This window comes from Zootermopsis nevadensis, unplaced genomic scaffold (genome assembly GCF_977971745.1).
Source record: "Zootermopsis nevadensis isolate Lab colony 2312 unplaced genomic scaffold, Znev_1.0 Znev_ptg000022l, whole genome shotgun sequence".
NCBI classification, from domain to species: Eukaryota; Metazoa; Arthropoda; class Insecta; order Blattodea; family Termopsidae; genus Zootermopsis; species Zootermopsis nevadensis.
This window is the reverse complement of record NW_028259154.1, coordinates 23,685,936-23,707,385: the sequence shown is the minus strand read 5'-3', so window position 1 is coordinate 23,707,385 and position 21,450 is coordinate 23,685,936. Positions and strand designations below refer to the sequence as shown.

At 35.3% G+C, this 21,450-nt stretch overlaps 1 protein-coding gene across 2 annotated transcripts; it reads left to right on the top strand.

Moving 5' to 3' along the window:
- Window positions 1-145: 145 nt before the first annotated feature.
- Cpsf6 (cleavage and polyadenylation specificity factor subunit 6) lies at window positions 146-20,438 on the top strand. 2 transcript variants are annotated; one of them, XR_002542620.2, is made up of 14 exons: window positions 146-278; window positions 5,193-5,429; window positions 6,275-6,502; window positions 6,598-6,889; window positions 7,841-7,914; window positions 9,403-9,520; window positions 9,786-9,905; window positions 12,093-12,286; window positions 13,260-13,401; window positions 13,699-13,854; window positions 14,092-14,314; window positions 14,573-14,653; window positions 14,993-15,115; window positions 16,953-17,093. XR_002542620.2 is itself a non-coding variant. In XM_022060879.2 (13 exons), the coding sequence occupies exons 1-13, from the start codon at window positions 219-221 to the stop codon at window positions 17,101-17,103; spliced, it is 2,076 nt and encodes a 691-aa protein (XP_021916571.1). In that variant the 5' UTR covers window positions 146-218; the 3' UTR covers window positions 17,104-20,438. The 2 variants fall into 2 exon arrangements, 1 of the variants encoding a protein (XP_021916571.1); XM_022060879.2 differs by lacking the exon at window positions 14,993-15,115 and having other exon boundaries at window positions 16,953-20,438.
- Window positions 20,439-21,450: the final 1,012 nt, after the last annotated feature.

The window sequence follows — 21,450 nt, the reverse complement described above, 5'->3', positions numbered from 1 at the left end:
ATACATTTTTGCTTAGCAATAGAACAAACTAAAACTTTTATTCGTTCAACCCAAACAAAATAATGTGATTCACGACTTTCAATTTTAACAAACTTATATTAAAAGAGACATATGCAACCAACTCAACTGTTCACAAAGCATGCTACATTCCTAATGGAATACAGTCACATACAAGCTCACGGGGGTGTTTTGTTACTGCGAGGACGCCTGAAGATAAAATGGCGGATGGAGTAGACATTGATTTGTACGCTGATGATATTGAGCAAGATTTTGCACAGGTAATGTATATATATATATACATACATGTATTCTTACGATTATGTTTTTTTAAACAGAAGTGCACTAAGCATGGCATAAAAGGTTTCGAAAATATTCTTTGGAGCCATTGTAAAGTGTAACGAATGTATTTGCCGGTTTGGTGCATCAAATTTGTGCGTATCAAACCTTATAGTAGTGCCACATATGAAGCTCTTTTAGGGAATCGCGTTGTGTTATTTTGTGTATAATTGTAGGTTTGTGGCTTTGATATAAAACAACGTCGTTTTGGGAATCGCGCTGCTTAGTGTCTGTAACTTGGCTTCGCCTGCTTAGCGTGGCTCGTGGCTGGTTGTGACTGCATGATACACAGACGCATCACACTGTTCGAAGAAAGCAGAATGTAGGATATACCAGATAAAAATGTATAGCATTTATAAAATAACCAGTAATACAGTACAATTACATTATGTTTCCTAAAATAAAATACACCACAGTAGATGGAATAGCACACAGACCACCTACAGTTCATCACTTTTGCTTTTTACTCTGAAACGACAAAATTTCACTACATTCAAAATATTACCATTACAAAATAATATCAGTATTCATTTACAAGAATATCACATGCTACTTCCAGTACTTACTACATGATCTACCACATATTATGTGCTTGTCTGAACATCATCTTGGAGATTCAGAACTTCAACTGATACATTTAAATGACTACTCATTAGGTGCTAAATATTGTAGGAAATTTTTTCAAAAAGGAGGTGTAAGTATATTTGTATATAGAAATTTAAAATTTAAGACCATAAATTTAGAAGAATTTACTGTAGACAAGGACATCGAAGCGTGTGCAATTCAGCTGACTAAGAACTTACCAAGAACAAAAAAAAATTGTATACTAACTATTTACAGATCTCCTATGGGTAATTTTACAAATTTCCTGGAAAGATTAGATATGATTCTACAGAAATTATATCATGAGAGATATAATATAATTATATGTGGTGATATAAATGTAAATTATTTAAATGATGATAACAGAAAGAAGCAACTTGATGCTGTCCTACAATCATATAATCTTACTAGTATTGTAACATTCCCCACTAGAGTTGGCATCTCCTCATGCACTGTAATTGATAATTTTTTCATTGATATAAGCAGTATTGGAAAATATGAGATATACCCCTCTATAAATGGTCTATCAGATCATGATGCCCAAGTATTAATACTTCATAAGGCACAGGAACAGGGAAAAGGATATCATACTTATATAAAACGGTTAATAAATAACGATACTATAACAGATTTTCAATTAAAACTAAGTCAGGAAACATGGGAATTAGTTTTTGATGAAAATGATATTAATAATAGTTTTAACACATTTTTAAATATTTTCTTAAAAATTTACTATTCCAGCTTCCCTTTGACACAGATAAAATGTAAACAGAAAAATAATTCTTGGATTACACCAGGAATATTAATGTCCTGTAAACATAAACGAGAACTTTGTAATAAATTAAGGAATAATAAGGATCCTACTCTTAAAACTTATTACAGAAATTACTCTAAAATATTGACCACAGTTATAAAAGAGGCAAAAAGAATGGAGTATGATAAGTGCATTCTAAATTCTGATAATAAAATTAAAACTACTTGGGGTATTATAAATAAAGAAGCAGGTAGAAATACAAATAGAGTTGAAATAAAAACACTAAAAATTGATGGTAAGAAGTTCAATAACCAACAAACTATTGCTGAAAAATTTAATAATTATTTTGTTAACATTGCAGAGAAAATAAAACTACAAGATATTAATAATCCCGTAATTGCAAATGATATTAATGATGATGAAAATTATATTCATTTCATGAACCAAGCTTTTTCTAATCCATACCCAAATATGAATTCCAAATGCTGTACGAACAAAGAAATAAAAAAAATAATAAAATCCCTTAAACTAAAAAATTTGCATGGATATGATGAGATACCACCTATGATTTTAAAAATAAGCTCGTCATTTATAAGTTTACCTATAAATTATATATGCAATAAAATGTTAAGGAGAGGAGTATTTCCGGATAGATTAAAATATGCATTAATAAAACCATTATATAAGAATGGTGATATATATGATGTGTCTAATTATAGACCTATATCACTTTTAACATCTTTTTCAAAAATATTTGAAACTATAATGTACTCAAGAATTTTGGATCATCTCAATAAATACAATATTTTAAGTACTGAACAATATGGATTTAGGAAAGGATTAAAAACAGATAATGCAATCTATAAATTGACTACAGAGATTTTAAATGCCATGAATAACAAACAAATAGTGGGAGGCATCTTCTGTGATTTGGAAAAAGCTTTTGATTGTGTTGTTCATGAAATTTTGTTATTTAAGCTTAAATTTTATGGTATCAATGGGAAAGATCACGCACTCTATGAATCTTACTTAAATAACAGATACATTAGAACAGTATTACATACTAATGACAGTAACAATACAGCCTCGGATTGGCTTAAAGTTAGATATGGAGTTCCACAAGGATCTATATTGGGACCTTTGTTGTTTCTTTTATACATAAATGATTTACCCAGTATAATAACTAAATTTGCTACACCTATAATTTTTGCTGATGATACTAGCATCTTATTTTCTCATTCTAATACAAACGATTTTAATAAACACATTCATACAACATTTGAAAATATAAATAGATGGTTTAGAATGAACAGATTATCACTAAACTTTAATAAGACACATATTAATTTTAAAATTAAGAGAAAAATGTCAGATACTGTCACAATAAGTTATAATAATAAATTCATTAATAATATCTTCTGTACTAAATTCTTGGGAATTATGATTGATGGTGCATTAACTTGGAAGAGTCATATTGATCTACTTATTAAAAAATTGAGCAAGGCTTGCTATGTAATTAGAAATATGAAACCATATATGTCTATTTCAGTACTAAAGACAATTTATTATGCTTTCTTTCATTCCTTAATGAGCTATGGCATCATTTTCTGGGGAAATTCATCTAGTAGTTACACTATTTTTCTCCTTCAGAAAAAGGCAATTAGAACAATGATGGGATGTAGCAATAGAGTATCGTGTAGAAATATATTCAAAGAATTAGATATCTTACCGTTGGCATCACAATATATATTTTCTTTATTATTGTTTGTATTACAAAACAAAACTCTTTTTCCATCAAACATTGACTCTCATACTATTGATACTAGACAGAGAGAAAATTTGTATCTACCCCAAGCCAATTTAACTATTTATCAGAAAGGAGTTCACTATGCGGGTATAAAGATATTTAATAAATTACCCACAGAGGTTAAGAATACCTCAAATAATTTTAAAAAGTTTAAGGTTGCATTAAGGCATTTCTTAATTACTCACTTGTTTTACACTGTGGATGAGTACTTAATTGGATAACTATTGTAATAAAAATACTAATTATATTGTCTTGAATTTAGTACGCTGCTTGTCTAGATGTAATTTTTTAATGTATGTATTTTATGTTTTTATACTTGAGTTTGTGACGTGTTCTATATCCACTATTGGATTCTTGGAACTTGTAAATAAAAAAAAAATCTTTATGATGAGACATGAGATGGAGTCTGGTAAATATTGATGATGATGATGATGATGGAAGCAGTAAAGTCCTTTAAAACATTCATTATCTACCAGACTCTATGATGCAACATATCAGAAGACTTGATAATATTGTTGCCCTTATTTTAAACAATTTTAAGACCTTGATATTAGTGACATTGTTTCTGAGGTTCTTGTTGTACCGAATGAAAAAATTGTCCAATCTGTAAACAGAAATTTTACAAACAAATCAATGCAGTGCGATTTCTTAGCCATTACACCTATTACAAATTTCTTAATCAAAAACATGTTTCAGATTAGATGCATCGTTTGGCTGTTTGTTGAGTAAATGTGGGGTTTAACTATATTGTATACCAACAAATTAACATAATTTGCATAAAGAACTACCTGATGTAAGTCATACAGTCCAATCCTCCCTCATTCTTATACTTTAGTGATGGCATATTGTGTAGCGAAATTAAGAAACTGTAAGGTTGAATCTGCTCATTTCATTTTGCTAATAACTGGAAAAGTATCATATGTTTACCCACATCAACTTTAATAAACAAATCACCTGTATTCATGTTACTAAAGTGTATGTATATTATTTTCCCCTTCATTGCTATATATGAATTGGGCTTGTGGCCCTAAAAATGTTTGATAGGCCGTCTATAATGTAAACAATTGCTAGATTATTATAAAGCATTATCTGATGTTTGAAACATATTTTGACATGATTATGGAATACTTGTGGAGACATTTGCTAGTAATGGGTTTTCAAACTCTTGTTTGTTTTTGTAATCAACAGAATGTGCTGTATGCAGGTTGCAGACAACTGCTTGATTAGGGTTGTTTTGTGTGTTAATTTGGAAACATGTTTGTGTATAGTACTGGTCTGCATTATGTCTCATGACCATTGCTTTCTGAACCCTCCATGCACAAAGGAAATACAAAAACAATAGTAACTAAATTAGAATAACTTATCTAACATATCCCAATGGTATTAACAGCATTCATCCAGTTCAGTTCTTTGGCTGTTGAATAACATGTAGAATTTGCTGCCCACTCCATAATTTCTCATATGGTACTGTTCCAAATGATATCTTTCTGTGCTGATGTGTTATACTAGGGTTTGAATAAATTCCTAAAAGGATAGAAAAACTAAGTTTCTTGTGTTTATAATCCACAGCTAAAGTAAAGGAATTTAAAATGAACATTTTTTTTCTTATTTATCAGTTTGAAGTTATTTCCTCCACACATATAATTACTGATTTACATTGACATCCAGAACTTTGCACAAATATTTCATTAGGATGAATTTGCTGGAGATGGTGTGGATCTTTATGATGATGTAATAGCAGCACCTCCAAGCACAGGAGGGGGTGGAGATGAGAATTCTCAACCCCCTCATACTCCAGGACCTCCAATCCAAAACTCTGATGGGCATTCACCAAACAATGCCAATCCACCATATCATCAAATGGGTAACAATATACAACCCAATCAAGTGGGACGTCGCCATCAGCTGTATGTTGGCAACTTAACATGGGTAAGTATTGTGCACAGACAATGCTAATTTATAAGATGTTATGGAGGACACGACAGCGTTCTCAGTTTTTTCTCCAGGAAGTTGTAAACTTATAAGATTCAGGATGGACATTATGGGCTGCTGCACCATCTTAACTGGATGGACATGTGCAATTGTGGTTCCTTTATTTCCATATATCTGTGGTTTGTCCATAGCTCTTTCATTACTTGAAAGTTCCATGTAAGTCGTGTAGTCACATTAATTGTCAGTATATGAGATGTAAAAATTTGAAAGTGATATAAATTTATGCTTTGGCTTTCAGGAATCCTGTATATAGTATATCAAAATCAACTTAACTTCTCTTTTTTGTTTTCATTTTCATTGCCATAAAACAAAACTATTTCCATAAACTATTATCCTCATGTTTGCATCTACTGGTTCTTACTGTTCTGCATACATTATGTTGCATTTATTTGATGATGGTGGTAATTGAGATTGCTGTAGTATTACCCCCCCTCCCCAATAATTTAGAATTTTAGATAAACTGTAGGCCCCCATTTTCAGCTGTCAATTAGGTTTAGGGTTGGTTTCCAAAAAGAAAGTCATGAGGATCTTTATAGTTTACTCTGTATGTTTAGCTCCCAATAAGTTGTTGATTTTTGTTCTTTAAAGCTTCCATCTGAGTGCCTTTGTAAGACTGTATTCATTTTAGTTGTATTAGATGACATACTTCTACCATGTGAGATCTGATTTTCTCATGGCAGTGAAAATTTTTATGTTGGTCTTCTGGGCTATAAAACTATGTTGGCTTGGTTACCAGTATTTTGGAGAATCATGTTGTATGTCCTATATTGATAATTTTACAGTGGACTACAGACCAAGACATTACAGATGCAGTTCTTGGAATAGGAGTTACTGACTTTGTGGAAGTAAAATTTTTTGAAAACCGTGCAAATGGACAATCTAAAGGATTTTGTGTAATCACACTGGGCTCAGAACCAAGCATGAGGATGTGTATGGAAAGGCTACCAAAGAAGGAATTGCATGGCCAGTGTCCAGTGGTTACATTTCCAACAAAGCAGGCATTAAATCAGGTGAGTCAATTCCGAATATATGGCTTTTATTTGCTTTTGCGAATCATTGCAGTCATGTCACATTTCATGATCACATTATTTTGTATTGTTTTCAGTTTGAAGCGCAGTCAAAAACCCGACCAGTGCCACCTCCAAACCCAGGCCCTCGAAATCCTCATCCACATCCACATGCCCATCCTCCAAGAATGATGATGGGGCCTCCTCAGGGTATGAGACCAAGGATGCCACCCCCAGGGATGCCTCCTCCTGGTCCAGGACCTCGAATGCCTGGTCCTCCCATGGGACATGGAGGTCCACCTGGTCATGGACATCCTCCTGGCCCTCCAAACCAAGGACACCCACCACCAGGATTCCAACATGGTAATTGGAATGGTCCTGGATCCAATGGTATGCAGTGTACTCCATTTTAGATATTCTGTTATTTATTTCTTTGTGCACTAAAAGTTTTGGATGAAATTGCAATTCCAAGATTAGAGCAAGGAAAAATTGTATTGTTTGTTGTCATCTTCATTATAATCCCCTGAAAGTCATATATTTGGCAACATTGTTGCTATTCTTCAAAGGACACTTTGAAGTCATTTTTTAGTTGGTCATTTAACTCAGCAATCTTAGCCCTGCAATGTGAGTTACTTTAGTTTCATTGTTTAGTCTTAGAAACAAGAATCAATTGCAAGGAGAATAGTGATAGTGTTCTAGTATAGTGCTTTGTTTGTCTCACAATTTGTGTGCGAATTTTGTTTTTATTGGGAAATCCATTTGTTTATTGCAAGCTGTGGTCTGAAGGGCAAAATATTTTCTCAGACATTTGAAAAATTGACATTAAAGTGCTAGGTTCACTGTCTTGAAGATACAAACTTGTAGAGAGTTTATTTTTGGACTTCAAGAGGCAAGCTTCTCTTGGACTTGCTGACCACTCACCCCCATTTAGTGCTGAGGTCAAAGAGTAGGAGCTATACCTCCACTCTCCCCAAATGACCTACATGGCATGTAGCTGGACAGGTTTTTACACCTTAAGATGTGCGAATGAGAAAATTTGTGTGAAATTTTCTTATTTTGTTACATTATGGACAGGAACTGATAAATAAGTTCAGACGTCATGTTAAGTTTACTCTGCACCATTTGTCAAATGTCACCGTGCCTTGTACCACCATTTCTCCTCTCTGCAGTTACAGGATCTGTATGTGCATTTTCATACTTTCCAGACACAGTATTGGCACAACATTCAGGCTTAGAGTGTGTGTCTCCCAGAAGTTATTTGTGTTGCATTTCTGTGGACTTCAGAAGAATTTAATATTTAGAATGGCAGAACTGTATTAATAAATACTTAATTTGTCACAGGCCCTCCTCGTCCTGGTCCTCCTCCACAAGGCCCTCATCCACAAGGACCTCAACAGAGGCCACCACCAGGAATGGTGAGTACCTGTAATGATGTATAACTGAGTATATGATAGTCAGTCTTCACAAAACCCACCTATTTATGGAAAACACTTTCTTATTCTTGTAGATTAAGCACATTTCAGCTGTTATTTGTTTTGTCTATTGTTGCAGGCCAGCGCAGATTTCCTACAAATTTAGGACCCACCTTCAAAAATATATATGTCAGAAAAGAAAATAACATTTACATACATTTAATTGCCTCTGCTGAAATTGTCACCTTTGTGATGGTATCAGAACTGTGTGGCTTGAATTTGGACATGAGCAAAAATACAGAACTGTCAGAATAATGTGCAGAAACTTTTAGGCACTATAGCTGCCATGCACAAAGGTTACAAAGCTTTTGTGTGTGTGTGTGAGAATCACTTCTAAATATGAATTAATATTTGGGACATGTAACATTCACAGTGTTGAAAATATAACACTGTAGTCTTGTGGTTTGCATTGTTTTGTCTCCATTCGGACATAGTGACATCTACAAGACCATGGTATCACAGTCTAGAATGCCACAGAGCAGTTATAAAACTTATATATTCATATTCAGGGAACCATTAGAATTAATGTACGAAATAATTTGTCTTTGATCAGGTTCTATTGTTTGTAGTCCTTAATCCCACTTGCTTCTTTTATCACTGTCAGATAACACTTTATTAATTTCATTTGTGGTGTGAAAGCATTCAGGATCACTGCTTTCTACTCTGTGCTCATTTCCTGTGTGTGTTTGCTTAGTAACGATACTGTGTTGCTATGCATTATGTGTGCAGGAAATGAATAATGGCTTGCCTATGCTATAACAAGCACTTTTACATGCACTTAGTGCTTATACTGCAGGTGACCTAAGCAGTTGTCGGCCTCGGTGGACTAATTGTTAGCGTGCTCACCACTGGACCCAAGGTTCGCGGGTTCAAACCCTGCCGAGGTCGACGGATTTTTAAGGGTGATAAAAATCCATAGCACAACTACCTTCGGAAGGGAAGTAAAGCCAGCAGTCCCATGTCGTAGATTTATGGCATGTAAAAGAACCTTATGAGCAAGAACGAGATGTTTCGTAAGCAAAATTCAGCGACCATTTCTCACCCAAGTCTCTCCTGATTCACTACTAGATGGCTCTAGCAGACAAATCAGGATTGAGTAGAAATTGTGCAGAGGCAGTGGACTTGTCACTCACTACTCTCTAATGCACACTTCAAAGACAGAGAAACTTCTCACAAGGGAGGAGGCCAAGGCTCGACTTCAGGCTGTTGCACCATAGAAGAAGAAGACCTAAGCAGTTATCTTAGTGAAGTATTTTGGTGCATGATAAGACACCCCATCATTTTCCAAATTCCGAATTAAGAGAAACCATCTTATTTTTGTTCAGGTGCAAATGAAATGTTTTGTGCGTCATTTGTGTCCAGATATTTGTTGTCTCATTTAATAGAATAAAAACATTATTTTAGCTCTTTCTGCATATGTTACGTTCACAGCCATTCCAAGGCCCACCTCCTGGTCAGGGACCCCCCAGAGGGCCTCCTCCTGGCAGCATGCCTCCAGATCCTCGAGGCCCTCCACCTCGACCAGATTGGAACAGACCACCTGGTCCAGGTAGGTGGAAGATTGTTAAATTATATTTGAGCAAAGAAGTCGGAACATCATTCTGTTCTAGTTCAGCTGATCCAAAACTTTGTTTTAGTAACATTATTAACCTTTGTTAAATCAGATAGGTTTGTATGCACAATTCATATTTAAGGGAGTAACATTTTGGTAAAATACTCCATGAATCTACAATGTGTTTCCCAGTTATACAACAAAGTTTTGGATTGGGTGACTAGTATTTGACATGTTACCTTGTTTTTTATGTTACCTCTAGGCATGCCACACCACCATCCTGGCCCAGGCTTCCCACCCCACAATCAGCCACCGCCTATGCAGGGCCCCCCACCTGGCCAGGGACCCCCGCCTAGAGGCCCACCACCTGGACAGATGGGAGGTACGTTTGTCTGCACGTCTCCCATGCCGAGGCAAACAGGTGTAACTAAATATTGGTTTGGTTTGGTTTCTTACTGACGGAATAGAAAGATTGGCATGAGGTCATAACATAATTTATGCACTGTGAATGAGGTATCACCACCTTGTCGAAGACAATCTGCCGGGTGAGGAGGCTTGCGTGCTCAAATGACCCTTAGGGCTATGCCGGCCTGAGCTTCGGCTCATGGTAGGGTCACCCAAGCCGGACAGGTCTAAGGAGATGCGCTAGACTAAGAGTGATACCCTGGTCCTCCAGGTTGGGTGTAGGGCTAACAACCTTTCACCTTTAAAAAAAGATGTGTTACGAAAAAATCAACCAAGCCTCGGATCAGGACGGACTCTTTGGCACGACCATGGCAATTGAAAAAGGACATTTGGCCCAGGACAGGGTCCGGTGGAGGGCTTTGGTTAATTCGGTGATGAACCTTCGGGTTCGGTAAGCCATCTAGTTAGTTAGTTAGAATGTTCATTTTCCAGTATTAAAATAGTGGACTGGGCTTTGGTTGTGGCCAGGTCTAGTATGGTCTGTGCCATCTATCTTGGCATTTTGAGGAAGGGAGTGTGGGAGGGAGGGAAGTAGGATAATATGACACCCTCTGTACTCTATTATTACCAACAAAAATAACATTTCTCAATTGTATGCAGTGTCAACAATGTTTACAGGCACCATTGGAATGAAAACTTCCATCAAAATGTTACTTGGTCTGTAAGTACCTAATTTGCTGTTCAGTTGCATAGACCATGTCAGAGTGAGCAGAGGCGAAGTTCCCGCTGTGAAGTTAAGGTGCCAAGAAAATGGACATGGGCAGTGCACACATTGTTAGTAATGGATTGGTCTCAGAGAGTCAATGAATTAGAATAGTAACAGAAATTGTAAACAGGTGAGGTAGAAAAAAATAAATGTGAAAGGAAAGAATAGAACAAAAAATCAGTTAAATAATAAAAATGATGAATGAAGTAGAAGAGAAGGAAAGATGAAATAAGTATAGCATAGATATGTATTTGTCTTATATTCAAAGCATAAATTGAGACTATATGATAATTGTGAAGCCTGTATTTACCCTTTTTGGCATATTTATTTTATAGTAGGTCATAGGACCACAAAGGATTTATTTTTGTATAATAGTAAACCTCGATTTGCACCGCTTTTGAAACTAGCAAGTCAAAGTGGAAAAAATATATTTTACTATTATTTATAATGTTTTACAATGTTTCTCGTACTGATTCTTCTACTAAATCGTAATTCTTACATAGCTGATTTTGAATAAAAAATATAAATATAGTCACCTCTGCACTCATTGCTAAGTAGTTGCGAGATAATCTCTTAAAAATCCGCCGTTGCGCAACAGTCACGTGCGTATTGACACATTGAATGTGCTGAAAACTGTGCTAAATGTGTTTGTGTTCAACCAATATTCTGCAGTAACTGTTTTATATCTATAAAGTGTAGAAGAGCCACCATGTCTGGTAAGAGAAGTAAATGGGTTGCTAAAAAGTTACGTAGGTCTATTGCGTTAGAAGTTAAGATGGACATAATTCGTAGAATAGAAGATGGTGATACCCGTCGTAATGTGTGCAGAAGTATGAAGTTGCCTCCTTCCACTGTGGCTACCATAATGAAAACTTCATATAAAATAAAACAGTCAATGCAACAGGCTACGAAAGTAAGTGCAACACAAGTGAGTTATAGCAGAAGTAAACTTTTAGAAAGAATGGAGAAATTACTGTTGTTATGGGTAGATGACATGAATTGAAAAAACATGCCCTTGACTGAAATTGCTATCACGGATAAGGCGAAGTCAATTTTTGAGGAACTTATGTTGTCAGTGTTTGGGTGCCGTGAACGCATGTCATTGACTTCCCATTGTTTTACATTGTAAAAAGAGTTTCAGTTTACGCCGGTTTGTCCAGGAATGCATCCCCGGCGTAAATCGAGGTTTACCTGTATTGGAGTTTAGTAGCTTGGGCTACTCTTCGAACATTTACGGTGCACTTTTCATTGGAGCTTGATTTTATAAATAAAGCAGTTGCATCATTTTGTCACAGTGCAGGAGACTTGTAGACCATAGCTGAACTTTCCTCACCACAGATAATTGATGCAGTGCAGTTGAGGTTTCATTGTTCTTCTTTGACAACTTGTTTGTTTCAGGTCCAGGAGGTCCTCCACCAGGACATGGAGGTCCTCCAGTACATGGAGGTCCACCTCAAGGCCCACCTGCTCCTCATGTAAATCCAGCCTTTTTCCAGCAAGGAGGTGGCCCACCACACCAAGGTCCTCCTCATCAGGGTCCACCGCCCCCACATGGTCCACCTCATGGTTATGGGCCACCTCCTACATCTCAGGTAACAGAATTTTGACATCTGAGGTTGGAAGTGAAGGTGTCAAGGTTTGTTATTGATTTTACAGGTGGGTTCAAGTATTTCAGGGGAACTTCTTCAACCCTGAAGATGGAGTCAGTATGTTATTCCAAGACATTGGTACCTACCTGTAAATCCACATGTCACAACCTAGATGACTAACCTGAACTAGTATCATAGTTATTTAATGTTTTATCCACTTTAATGAAGCATAACAGTAATGTTGTTAATTTCTTAGGTCAGTAATATTTAAGGTATAAATATATGAGCGTGTGATGTAAATAGAACAGGGAATCTGTTTATTTTTGATAAGAGGAGGTGCTGATTTGGATTTCCACGTTGTTTAAGAATTCATACTATATATATGCAGGTATGACAATTTGTCCTGTGTTATGACACTATGGAATTCATAGGTAGATACCAACTTTTCATAGAAACATACATGTTGGTATCTGCCTGTGAGTCCACATGGTGCCAAAACCCAGAAAAACATTCATTCTCTTCACTGCTGCAAGAACCTCAAATCTCATTCACATGTTTAATTGGACAGAGCCTATTTTGGAGCATGTGCAAAAAAAGTACTGATATTTTCTACATGGTTTGTTGTGGGGCTGTCATGCATAAAACATGAAGAGGAGAATTGAGGAGGCCATGGACCAGAGAGCCATAGGAGAAGAAGAAGAAGAAGATTTACATAAAAAGATTTTTTTTGTCATGAATTGGCATTAAAAAAATTTACTCTTTAAAGATTAATTTTCATTTGTAGTTTTTTACCTTCTGTGCACTTTCTAGTTGTTCCTATTTCAAATACAAGTGAATTACAAGTAGAAATTATTTTGTTTGATATGTATGTGTTATGGGTGAAAATATAAACAGAAGACTCCTATGTGATGACAGATGCTTAAGCAGCTATATACCTTACGTCTGCGTAGATGTAAATAATTTACTTTCATCTCAGCCACAGTATGGGGCACCACCTCCAGAACATCGCCCTGAAGGGCCACCCCCGCTAAGCGAAGCTGAATTTGAAGAGATAATGGGACGGAATCGAACTGTATCAAGTTCTGCTATTGCACGAGCCGTTTCTGATGCTGCTGCAGGTAATTGTACATCCATCAATTTCTAACATAGGACACAGGAATTCAGTCTTTACATAGTGTGGTATTATTTATTGAAAGATTCTTAAGTTTTTCTATAAGCATTTTAGTTGTATGGTTTTTGGTGTTAGGATGAACGAAATTAGTTGAGAGTTGGGATGAAGAATTTAAATTGTCAAAAATAATTAATTAATTTGTCTAAAAACATGTTTTATTACAAAATTAATTTATCATATTTGTTTTGTAGAAGTTGTGTTAGAAAGTATGTGCATTCCTACACCATATTAAACATTCTTACAGGTGAATATGCAAGTGCTATTGAAACATTGGTGACGGCAATATCTCTGATAAAACAGTCTAAGGTTGCAAATGATGATAGATGCAAGATACTGATAAGTTCACTCCAAGATACACTGCATGGGGTTGAGACAAAAAGCTATGGATCTGCACGTAGAGGCAAGTATTTCACTGGAAGGTTATCTTACTTGTTAGGTTTCTTTCCAAGGTTGAAGAAGATATTTTGCCTCCTGTACAAAAAAAAATTGGTGATAGTTAGGAATATTATAAAACAGGTGAAGTGGTTACGAACTATAGCATGCCGTTCACTGCCTCTTTATTTCTCTCTTTTTTACATGTTTTTGTTTTTTACTCTTTCTAATTTGTAATTTGAACAATGTTGGTTTACTGTTGTAGAACGGTCTCGTTCTCGAGAGCGGGATCGCTCACATCGCCGGCGTAGAGAACGATCTCGCAGCAGAGATCGAGAGTATCGGGAACGGAGTCGAGAGAGAGAGAGGGATAGGGAGAGAGAGAGGGATCGTGACCGCTACTACGCTGATAGTTATCCTAGAGACCGGTCTCGCAGCAGAGAAAGAGAAAGGGAACGTGATTATCGTGAACGTAGTCGTGAAGACAGGTAATTATTGTTTTTAGAATTAAATCATTTGCCTCTTTGTTTGAGATTAATGTCCTCCTTTAAATACATGTAGTTTTCTTTTATTAGATTGACTGTAATTTTCTGAGATTGAAAGAATTGAGGTGGTATTTCAGGGTTTTGTGAGAACATTTTTATGTGCTTGTGAAGTATGAGATGCACTCATAATCTCTTGGTTAGGTGTGGCATGCTTTGTGTTTTCCTTGTGTCCCATTGATTCAGTACCAGTATCTATTCCAGTTCAACACGCCAGGCTGTTCGCCCCAGGGCCAAGTCACCTGAGCCACCTGATACAGCTGCTGTCATGAGCTCCAAGTCCAGGTATGAACCATTGCCCCTATCCCACAATTTTTAGATATGTTTATATTTAAGTTGTACAAAATGTGTCTGTTAGCTGCACCATGTCTGGCTGCTGTGTGTAACAGTTCAAGGACCATTGATTGGAATATCATGCATTTTGATGTGGGGATTTTTTTATATGAAATTTTGTTAACATTTTAACTTTTTTAAAAAATCAGGCAGCAATAAAAGACATTTTACAAAGAAAACCTTATCAAGAATACTTATAATGCTTGCAAAAATTAAAAATCAAAAGACAGAAACAGAACAAAAATGTCAGAATTGTTAACACTGTGCATAAATTTTCTAATTTCTTGATAGTGGTCTCCTTCAGTCACTTCACCCTGAAGATGGAGGCAATACATTCCTCTAAAATGTTGGTAGCCACCTACAAGACCACACAGTGTCATAACATAGAAGACCACAGTCAGCATCTTCACCACTGTGAGAACCTCAAATCTCAGATTTCCTAACTTGTTTTATTTTCACCTGTGCACAGCTTAGTCGTAAATGTTCCCATCAGTCCTTTCCTGCAGTGCAGGAATGTAAAGGCCATATTGGGATTCAACTCATTGCATGTGGAATGCAGTGAGTTTTCTTCCAAATATATTAATTAGTACCAGGAATAAGCACTTTTAAAAATTCATCATGAATAACCTAATGGTCCTACAGAAGTTATATTAGTATTAATGGAAACATTAATTAAGAAAGACAAGGAATTGGTTCTTGAGATTTAAGGGTCTTGGTTTATGGTTTGCATGGCTAATACATCTTTCAGGAATTGTTTATATTTGAAGTGTGTCACATGTGTATTAATACCAAGTAACTTGCCGCGTTAGAATACAATATCTTTTAATTGCTGTTTCAGTTGGTATTAATATAACTTGTAAAACTATTAGTTTGTCCAGATAAGGTTTTTAAAAGTTTGTGTTTAATTTGCAGAAGTCCTAAGTTATTTAGAATATTTATAGGGCATTCAGTTAAATATGTTTTGGTATTAATAATATACAGCATTAGCTGTCTATCCAGAGGAGTGAATGTGTGTGTTGTGATTCCCTGAAACATTCTCTCCAAGAATAAAGCTTTATATATATATATTTTTTTAACAGTAGATGTTTATGTCAGACTGCTATGATTGGCTGATGGTTGAGTGGACATTTTCCCTATTATTCCTTCTTCTAAATTCTGTATATTTTTTACTGTTCCCCTATTTGGGCTGCATATTTAACTTACAACATTTTATGCCAGGAAAAGAGTATGGATCGTGTAGTTACTCCATATATAAAGTTAATTTATTTCTCCTTTGTTTTGTCATGCTGTTTGAAAAACAGTTTGTGGCAGTAGGGGTTATTTGTTTCTGTTTATGTATAGAAACATAGTGGAGAAAATCACTTATAAGTTGGATGCTGAAGGGAAGGTTAATAACACCTATTTTGGGGAAATAGTTTGACAGTGTGATTCTGCTGCCGTGGCATAGGTTAGGGTGTTGAGCCAGGGTTTTCTGATGATAAACCTTGGATTCTGTAGTAGCAGAATACTGAACTGTTGATTCCTGATGGAATTATATATGTGTCAAAAAATAATTATGTGAAACAAAATATATGGTCTGATAACTTTATTGCAGTAACCTGCTTATAACAAAATATAAAACAAAGGGACCAAAAAATTATATTTCTGCTCTGGACAGCTATCCAACAACTCTTATATGTGGGTAAAAATATTAAACAATATGTATCTTAATTTATGATCCATGTCACAAAGATAGTAACACCAGTGAATGTGTTTCTTGTACTGTATAGTACGGATTTCCTACTCTCTTTCATTTTGAAAGGAAGATCATAGTTGGGTGATTAGCACTCGTGTTTAGGAAGGCAATTCCAGGTGTTTAATCCTAGTGCAAAGACCACTGTTCTAGCTTCTTTTTCCCCAAGTAAATTCCAGGATAGTATTGTAAATTGGGCCACTACTGCTTCCTTCCATGCCATTTCTGATTCATTATTAGTCATCCTATCATTCAATCCCCACATTCGAAAGTGGCATCAAATAAATCAAGAAACACAGTTTTATCAATACATAATGACATTTTCAGTTAGCTGTTTTCTGTTAGCCCTTTGTTGTTTATTTTTGTTTCCATTGGTTTTCATCAATTTTTTCTGGGACAGAACAGCTCAACAGTAATGACCAGTGTTTGTTTAACCTAAGTTTATTTCAGACAGTTTTTAACACACATTTTCATTTTCAAGCTCGTTATATTCTAATAGCAATGTAAATGTTGCTTCAGGTACTACTATGATAGAGACCGGGAGCGTGAACGTGAGAGGGATAGAGAACGGGAGACCACCCGACGAGATCCTGAACGCGAGAGAGAGAGGGACAGAGAACGTGAACGTAGGGAGGAAAGAGAGTCCTCTCATCGCAGCTCACGTCACTAATTACCATTCTTTAGACAGTGGGGGCATTGGAGAAAGAGCAACACCACTTCTGGTTCCAGTTTATGTAATTGGAGGTGAATCAGAATGCGTGTAAGTTGTTTCTCTTTATAATGGTGTGAAAAAATGTTCAGATTGCTTCATCTTTGTGTTTCCAGATTATTCTAGTTTGTACCACCTTCATATCTTGAGAATTAGATAGTATATTATATAGGTGTAGTGTGTTTTAAAATAGTGAATTTACAGTAGGAAATGACTATGTAAGTGTTTGCAGGAGTATATTGTTATGGGATGTCATACAAGTCTGAATGATGTGAAATTTAATTTGAGAATTATGTGTTAGGTTCATTAACATTCTGATGTTTTCTTGTACCAATTCACATTTCCCAGTAATATAATTGATGTTTATGTATGTCGTGTATGTATTGACAAAGGCACTGAGATGTAATTTGTTGGGTATTCTCTCTTTTGCTCTCTTTTCATTAAAGCTTCCTTGAAGATAATTATAATCTCCATAAATACTACCCACACAATGTGAATATGAACTCTAAACCAAGTAGCACAACTCATGTCTTTGTAGTGAGTTTTGCTCAGTTTGGATAATTTTATCTTCAGTTTCTTGTGGAATTTATTGACTAAAGAATTGGCATGACCCTACAAAAATTAGAGGATTTACTAGTTTGTCAGTTTTTGAATACTTAATTCATGTTGACCTAATGTTAACGTAAACTTGGAAAGACTGTAGTTGACTGTGAATTGGTTTAATTTCAAAGATAATGCAGTAATGGGGAAACTAGTATATCCAGAACTGTCTGTAAGACTTTATTTAAAGTGGTGTTACCCAATGAAGTCTTGTTGAATGAAGGCAGAATGTGCTCCATACATTATAGTAAGGATTCAGAAAAACAGATTTCTTTAAAATAAATTTATCCAGAATACTGTTCTTATGTTGGCAGATGATGTATAAAGGAGATTAAGGGAAGCATAGGAGATGTCTTATTGGAGAATGTTAACCACCTTGGCAAAAACATTATAGTACAGTAAATTTAAATGTCAGAGTAGTAATTTATGTATAATTCGGCAACACAACACCATATTTCAAGCATCTAAATTTGTACTCCATTTAATGAAACATATCTAAACAAAGTGAGATTTTAGATTCTTACAGTAATGTGTATGAAGATGGATGTCTTTCGTAATGTTCCGCCACATAATGTGATGGGTAGATGCACTAAGCCTCTTTGTATGTACCAGACTACATAATGCACCATTTCAGACAGCCATCTTCATATCTGAGCAAGTTGTGTCATTTGGATTTATACTTTAAGTACATTGTAGAACATCGGAGACCAGTGAGATGTGGTATTTGGGAGCATATTTGTGTCGGGAAATATTGATTCATGAAACTATGTTGCTAGATAGTACTAGTGTAGGTTGCTTCAGTTGAATCTGTCATCAAGTCTGCAGTATTTCTCAACATTGTGAAGATTATCAGGGAAGATTGTAAAGCAAGAGGATTGCATCCATCAAGGAATGGAAGAGAAGATTGTATTGAAGATTGGCTGCAGAAGTTAGTTGTAACACAGTAATTTCTTTGCAAAATGTATTCATAATGTATATGTAGCATGTAGTCATTGCATTTTTTATCTTATAATAAGGGAAGGGTGAACAGATGTGAACAAGAATGTTACATAGGCTTGAGAGGCGGGAAGTACCCCAGAAACATGCTTCAAGCAAGCTATAGGTATGTATTTTCAATAACATTCTTGTAGGATCTGATTTTTTAAAATTTAAATTGAATTCTTATCCTCTACTTTATACATGTTAACTCCTATACTTATTGAGTGAATTGATTATTCATCTTCATTCGTTTGTGTTTATTCATTTACAGCAAGTTAAAAAGAATGGAATATGGTGGTTATAGTTTGATATTCCAATTCAACGTTGTGGTGTTATGCAGGCTAATTTGGTATTGATTGTAAAGTTGGAATAACAGTAAACTGAGAGCCCAAAAAGAAGGGTTTCATATTTAACCCTATTACTGCTAAGCCTCTTTTGATGTGCTGTGGAAGAATTTCCATACTGTTGGTCTGTGCCTAAAGTATGGAGTGTTGAAAATTGTATTTTTTATGGTTTGGCTGTCTCAAGCAAATATGATTTACATAAAGCAGACAACCTGTCTATTTGGCTCATGTGGTTCTCTGTTAGAAAAGGGTATCTATCCAAAACGGTCTACAGCGAGTGGTGTTATTACACTGAAGTCTGTGAGTCTTATTGTTTACAGGTCAAAGTTTGACAGGAATTTGACTTATGATCGTAATCAAATTAAGTTGTAGTTGACATGACATCATAAGTTTTCTTTCTTTCTGCTTAGGAATGGATTAGACATTCATAAATAATATCTCACATTTGAATATTAAATACAGAATGTCAGGACGTGATATTTATTTATACAAAATATGAATTTTGTTGTTTTCAGTTCCAAATGAAATAATTTTAAATACATTAAGTAGTGGTGGTTTCATGCATAGTTGACTTCCTTGTTACATGAGTAATTGTCGTTTTGGCAGCCTACACTTGGTATAGTTATTATGGGTTTGTTTTTATTGTATTTTATATTCACAGAAACTTGGATCTGTAAAGAGACAAAATATTTGGAAATACAAGACTAGTTCATATAAATTGAATCTATTTTTCAGTACATAACCCTTTGCCATGCTATTCAAATCTAGGTGCCCGCTGTGGTAGCCCAATTGATTAAGTACTCTTTCAATCTGTATTACATTGAGAATGGCGGTAGAGCGAACATTTACTGCTGTGTGCAGCATGGCAGAGGATTAGTTGGAAAGTTTTGTCCTTAGCAGAAACATTGTATTTGCAATCATAGAAACATTTTCTATGTTAGCGCAAAGTCTGAATTAACATGCCATGACAAAATTTGTCTGTTACACAAATTCCAGCAAGTTGTGTGTATGCTGTACAGTGAAATAATAATATTGTTACCATATTTTATGGTTGCATAATCAATTAATAATTACAGTTACTTTTTGAAATTAATTCACGTCAGATAATGGTGATAAAGAGTACAGAACATTATTGCTGTTTTATGCAGTAGGTGATAAGTAAACATATGGTTTTAGTTACTCCACTCTGCTCTCATGAACTTTAAAACTGACCACAAGAATAAGAATGCCCATGTTGGAATATAATGTTACTAAGTGTCTGCAGAGGATGGTTTTTTTACGTATGACATACAATAAATCTAGTGCATCAATACTGTGTTCTTTGCTTGTATTGTCACTGTTGTACTTATTAAAAATATAAAATATCTAGTGCCATTTCTATGGAATTAGTCTGTAGTCAGTATTAGTGTTCCAATTTCATATTTACTGATGAAGTATGTTTCCCTTCTATTTAAATATCAAGGCGCCTTGTGTAAGATGGACTGCTTTTGTTGTGGTCATTGTTCTTCCCAATCTGTTTGGCTGTTCTTGTCAAGCCAGATGTTACTATCCTGCAAGTATTAACTTGCGATTCCATCTGGCATTTCTTCACATACCTTTTTGTGGATTAAAAATAGAAGCAATAATTTTTTATATCCGTGTTTGCGTAAAACAGGTATTTAAATATTAGAAATGATAAACAGTATATTTGTAATTCAATGTTTCTCACAATTTACAAACTGTCAGCAATTACATTCTTTCCCATTCTCCCATGTCGTCATGACTGCAGATAATATTGATGGATGGTTTTTTTATATAGAGTATTATTTAATAACTGCAGTGTCTTAGAGTACATGACATCAGATTAATATCACTAAGTTATCAAAGGCACATGATTAATGACTGAAAACCAAGCAAATGTAAATGTTCTTTCATCCTAGCTGAAGTACATGTATATTCATGTAAGATTTGAGGTTTTCACAGCGGTGAGTATGAAGATTTCTGTCTTCTGGGTTGTTGCGCTGTGTAGTCTGGTCGATGTTAACCAACGTTTCAGAGGTCATACTGCCTCCGTTATCAGGGTGATGATGATGGAGGCAGTATGACCTCTGAAATGTTGGTTAACATCGACCAGACTGCACAGCGCAACAACCCAGAAGACAGAAATCTTCATGTATATTCATTCTTATCAAAGGGCTAAAGCATGGCATTATCTCACAGTCAGAATAGTGTTGTCACTAGATAAATCTTTTTTTCTCTCTCTTTTTAAGTTTTGTATTTGGAAAGCAGTTATTATTTTTAATAGAATACATTTCGTATATACTTCTCATAGTTCTGGCTTAGATGCATACAACACCAAAAGTAATCATCTAATTATAATTGGAACTTTGTATATATACTGTAAGGT

What these genes read in the sequence shown, in the direction of transcription:
- Cpsf6 (XM_022060879.2), top strand. Translation starts at nt 219, where the DNA reads ATGGCGGATGGAGTAGACATTGATTTGTACGCTGATGATATTGAGCAA. An exon ending in ATGTTGGCAACTTAACATGG is followed by an intron (nt 5,430 to 6,274) that starts GTAAGTATTGTG and finishes ATAATTTTACAG; the next exon opens with TGGACTACAGACCAAGACAT. An exon ending in GTCATGAGCTCCAAGTCCAG is followed by an intron (nt 14,654 to 16,952) that starts GTATGAACCATT and finishes ATGTTGCTTCAG; the next exon opens with GTACTACTATGATAGAGACC.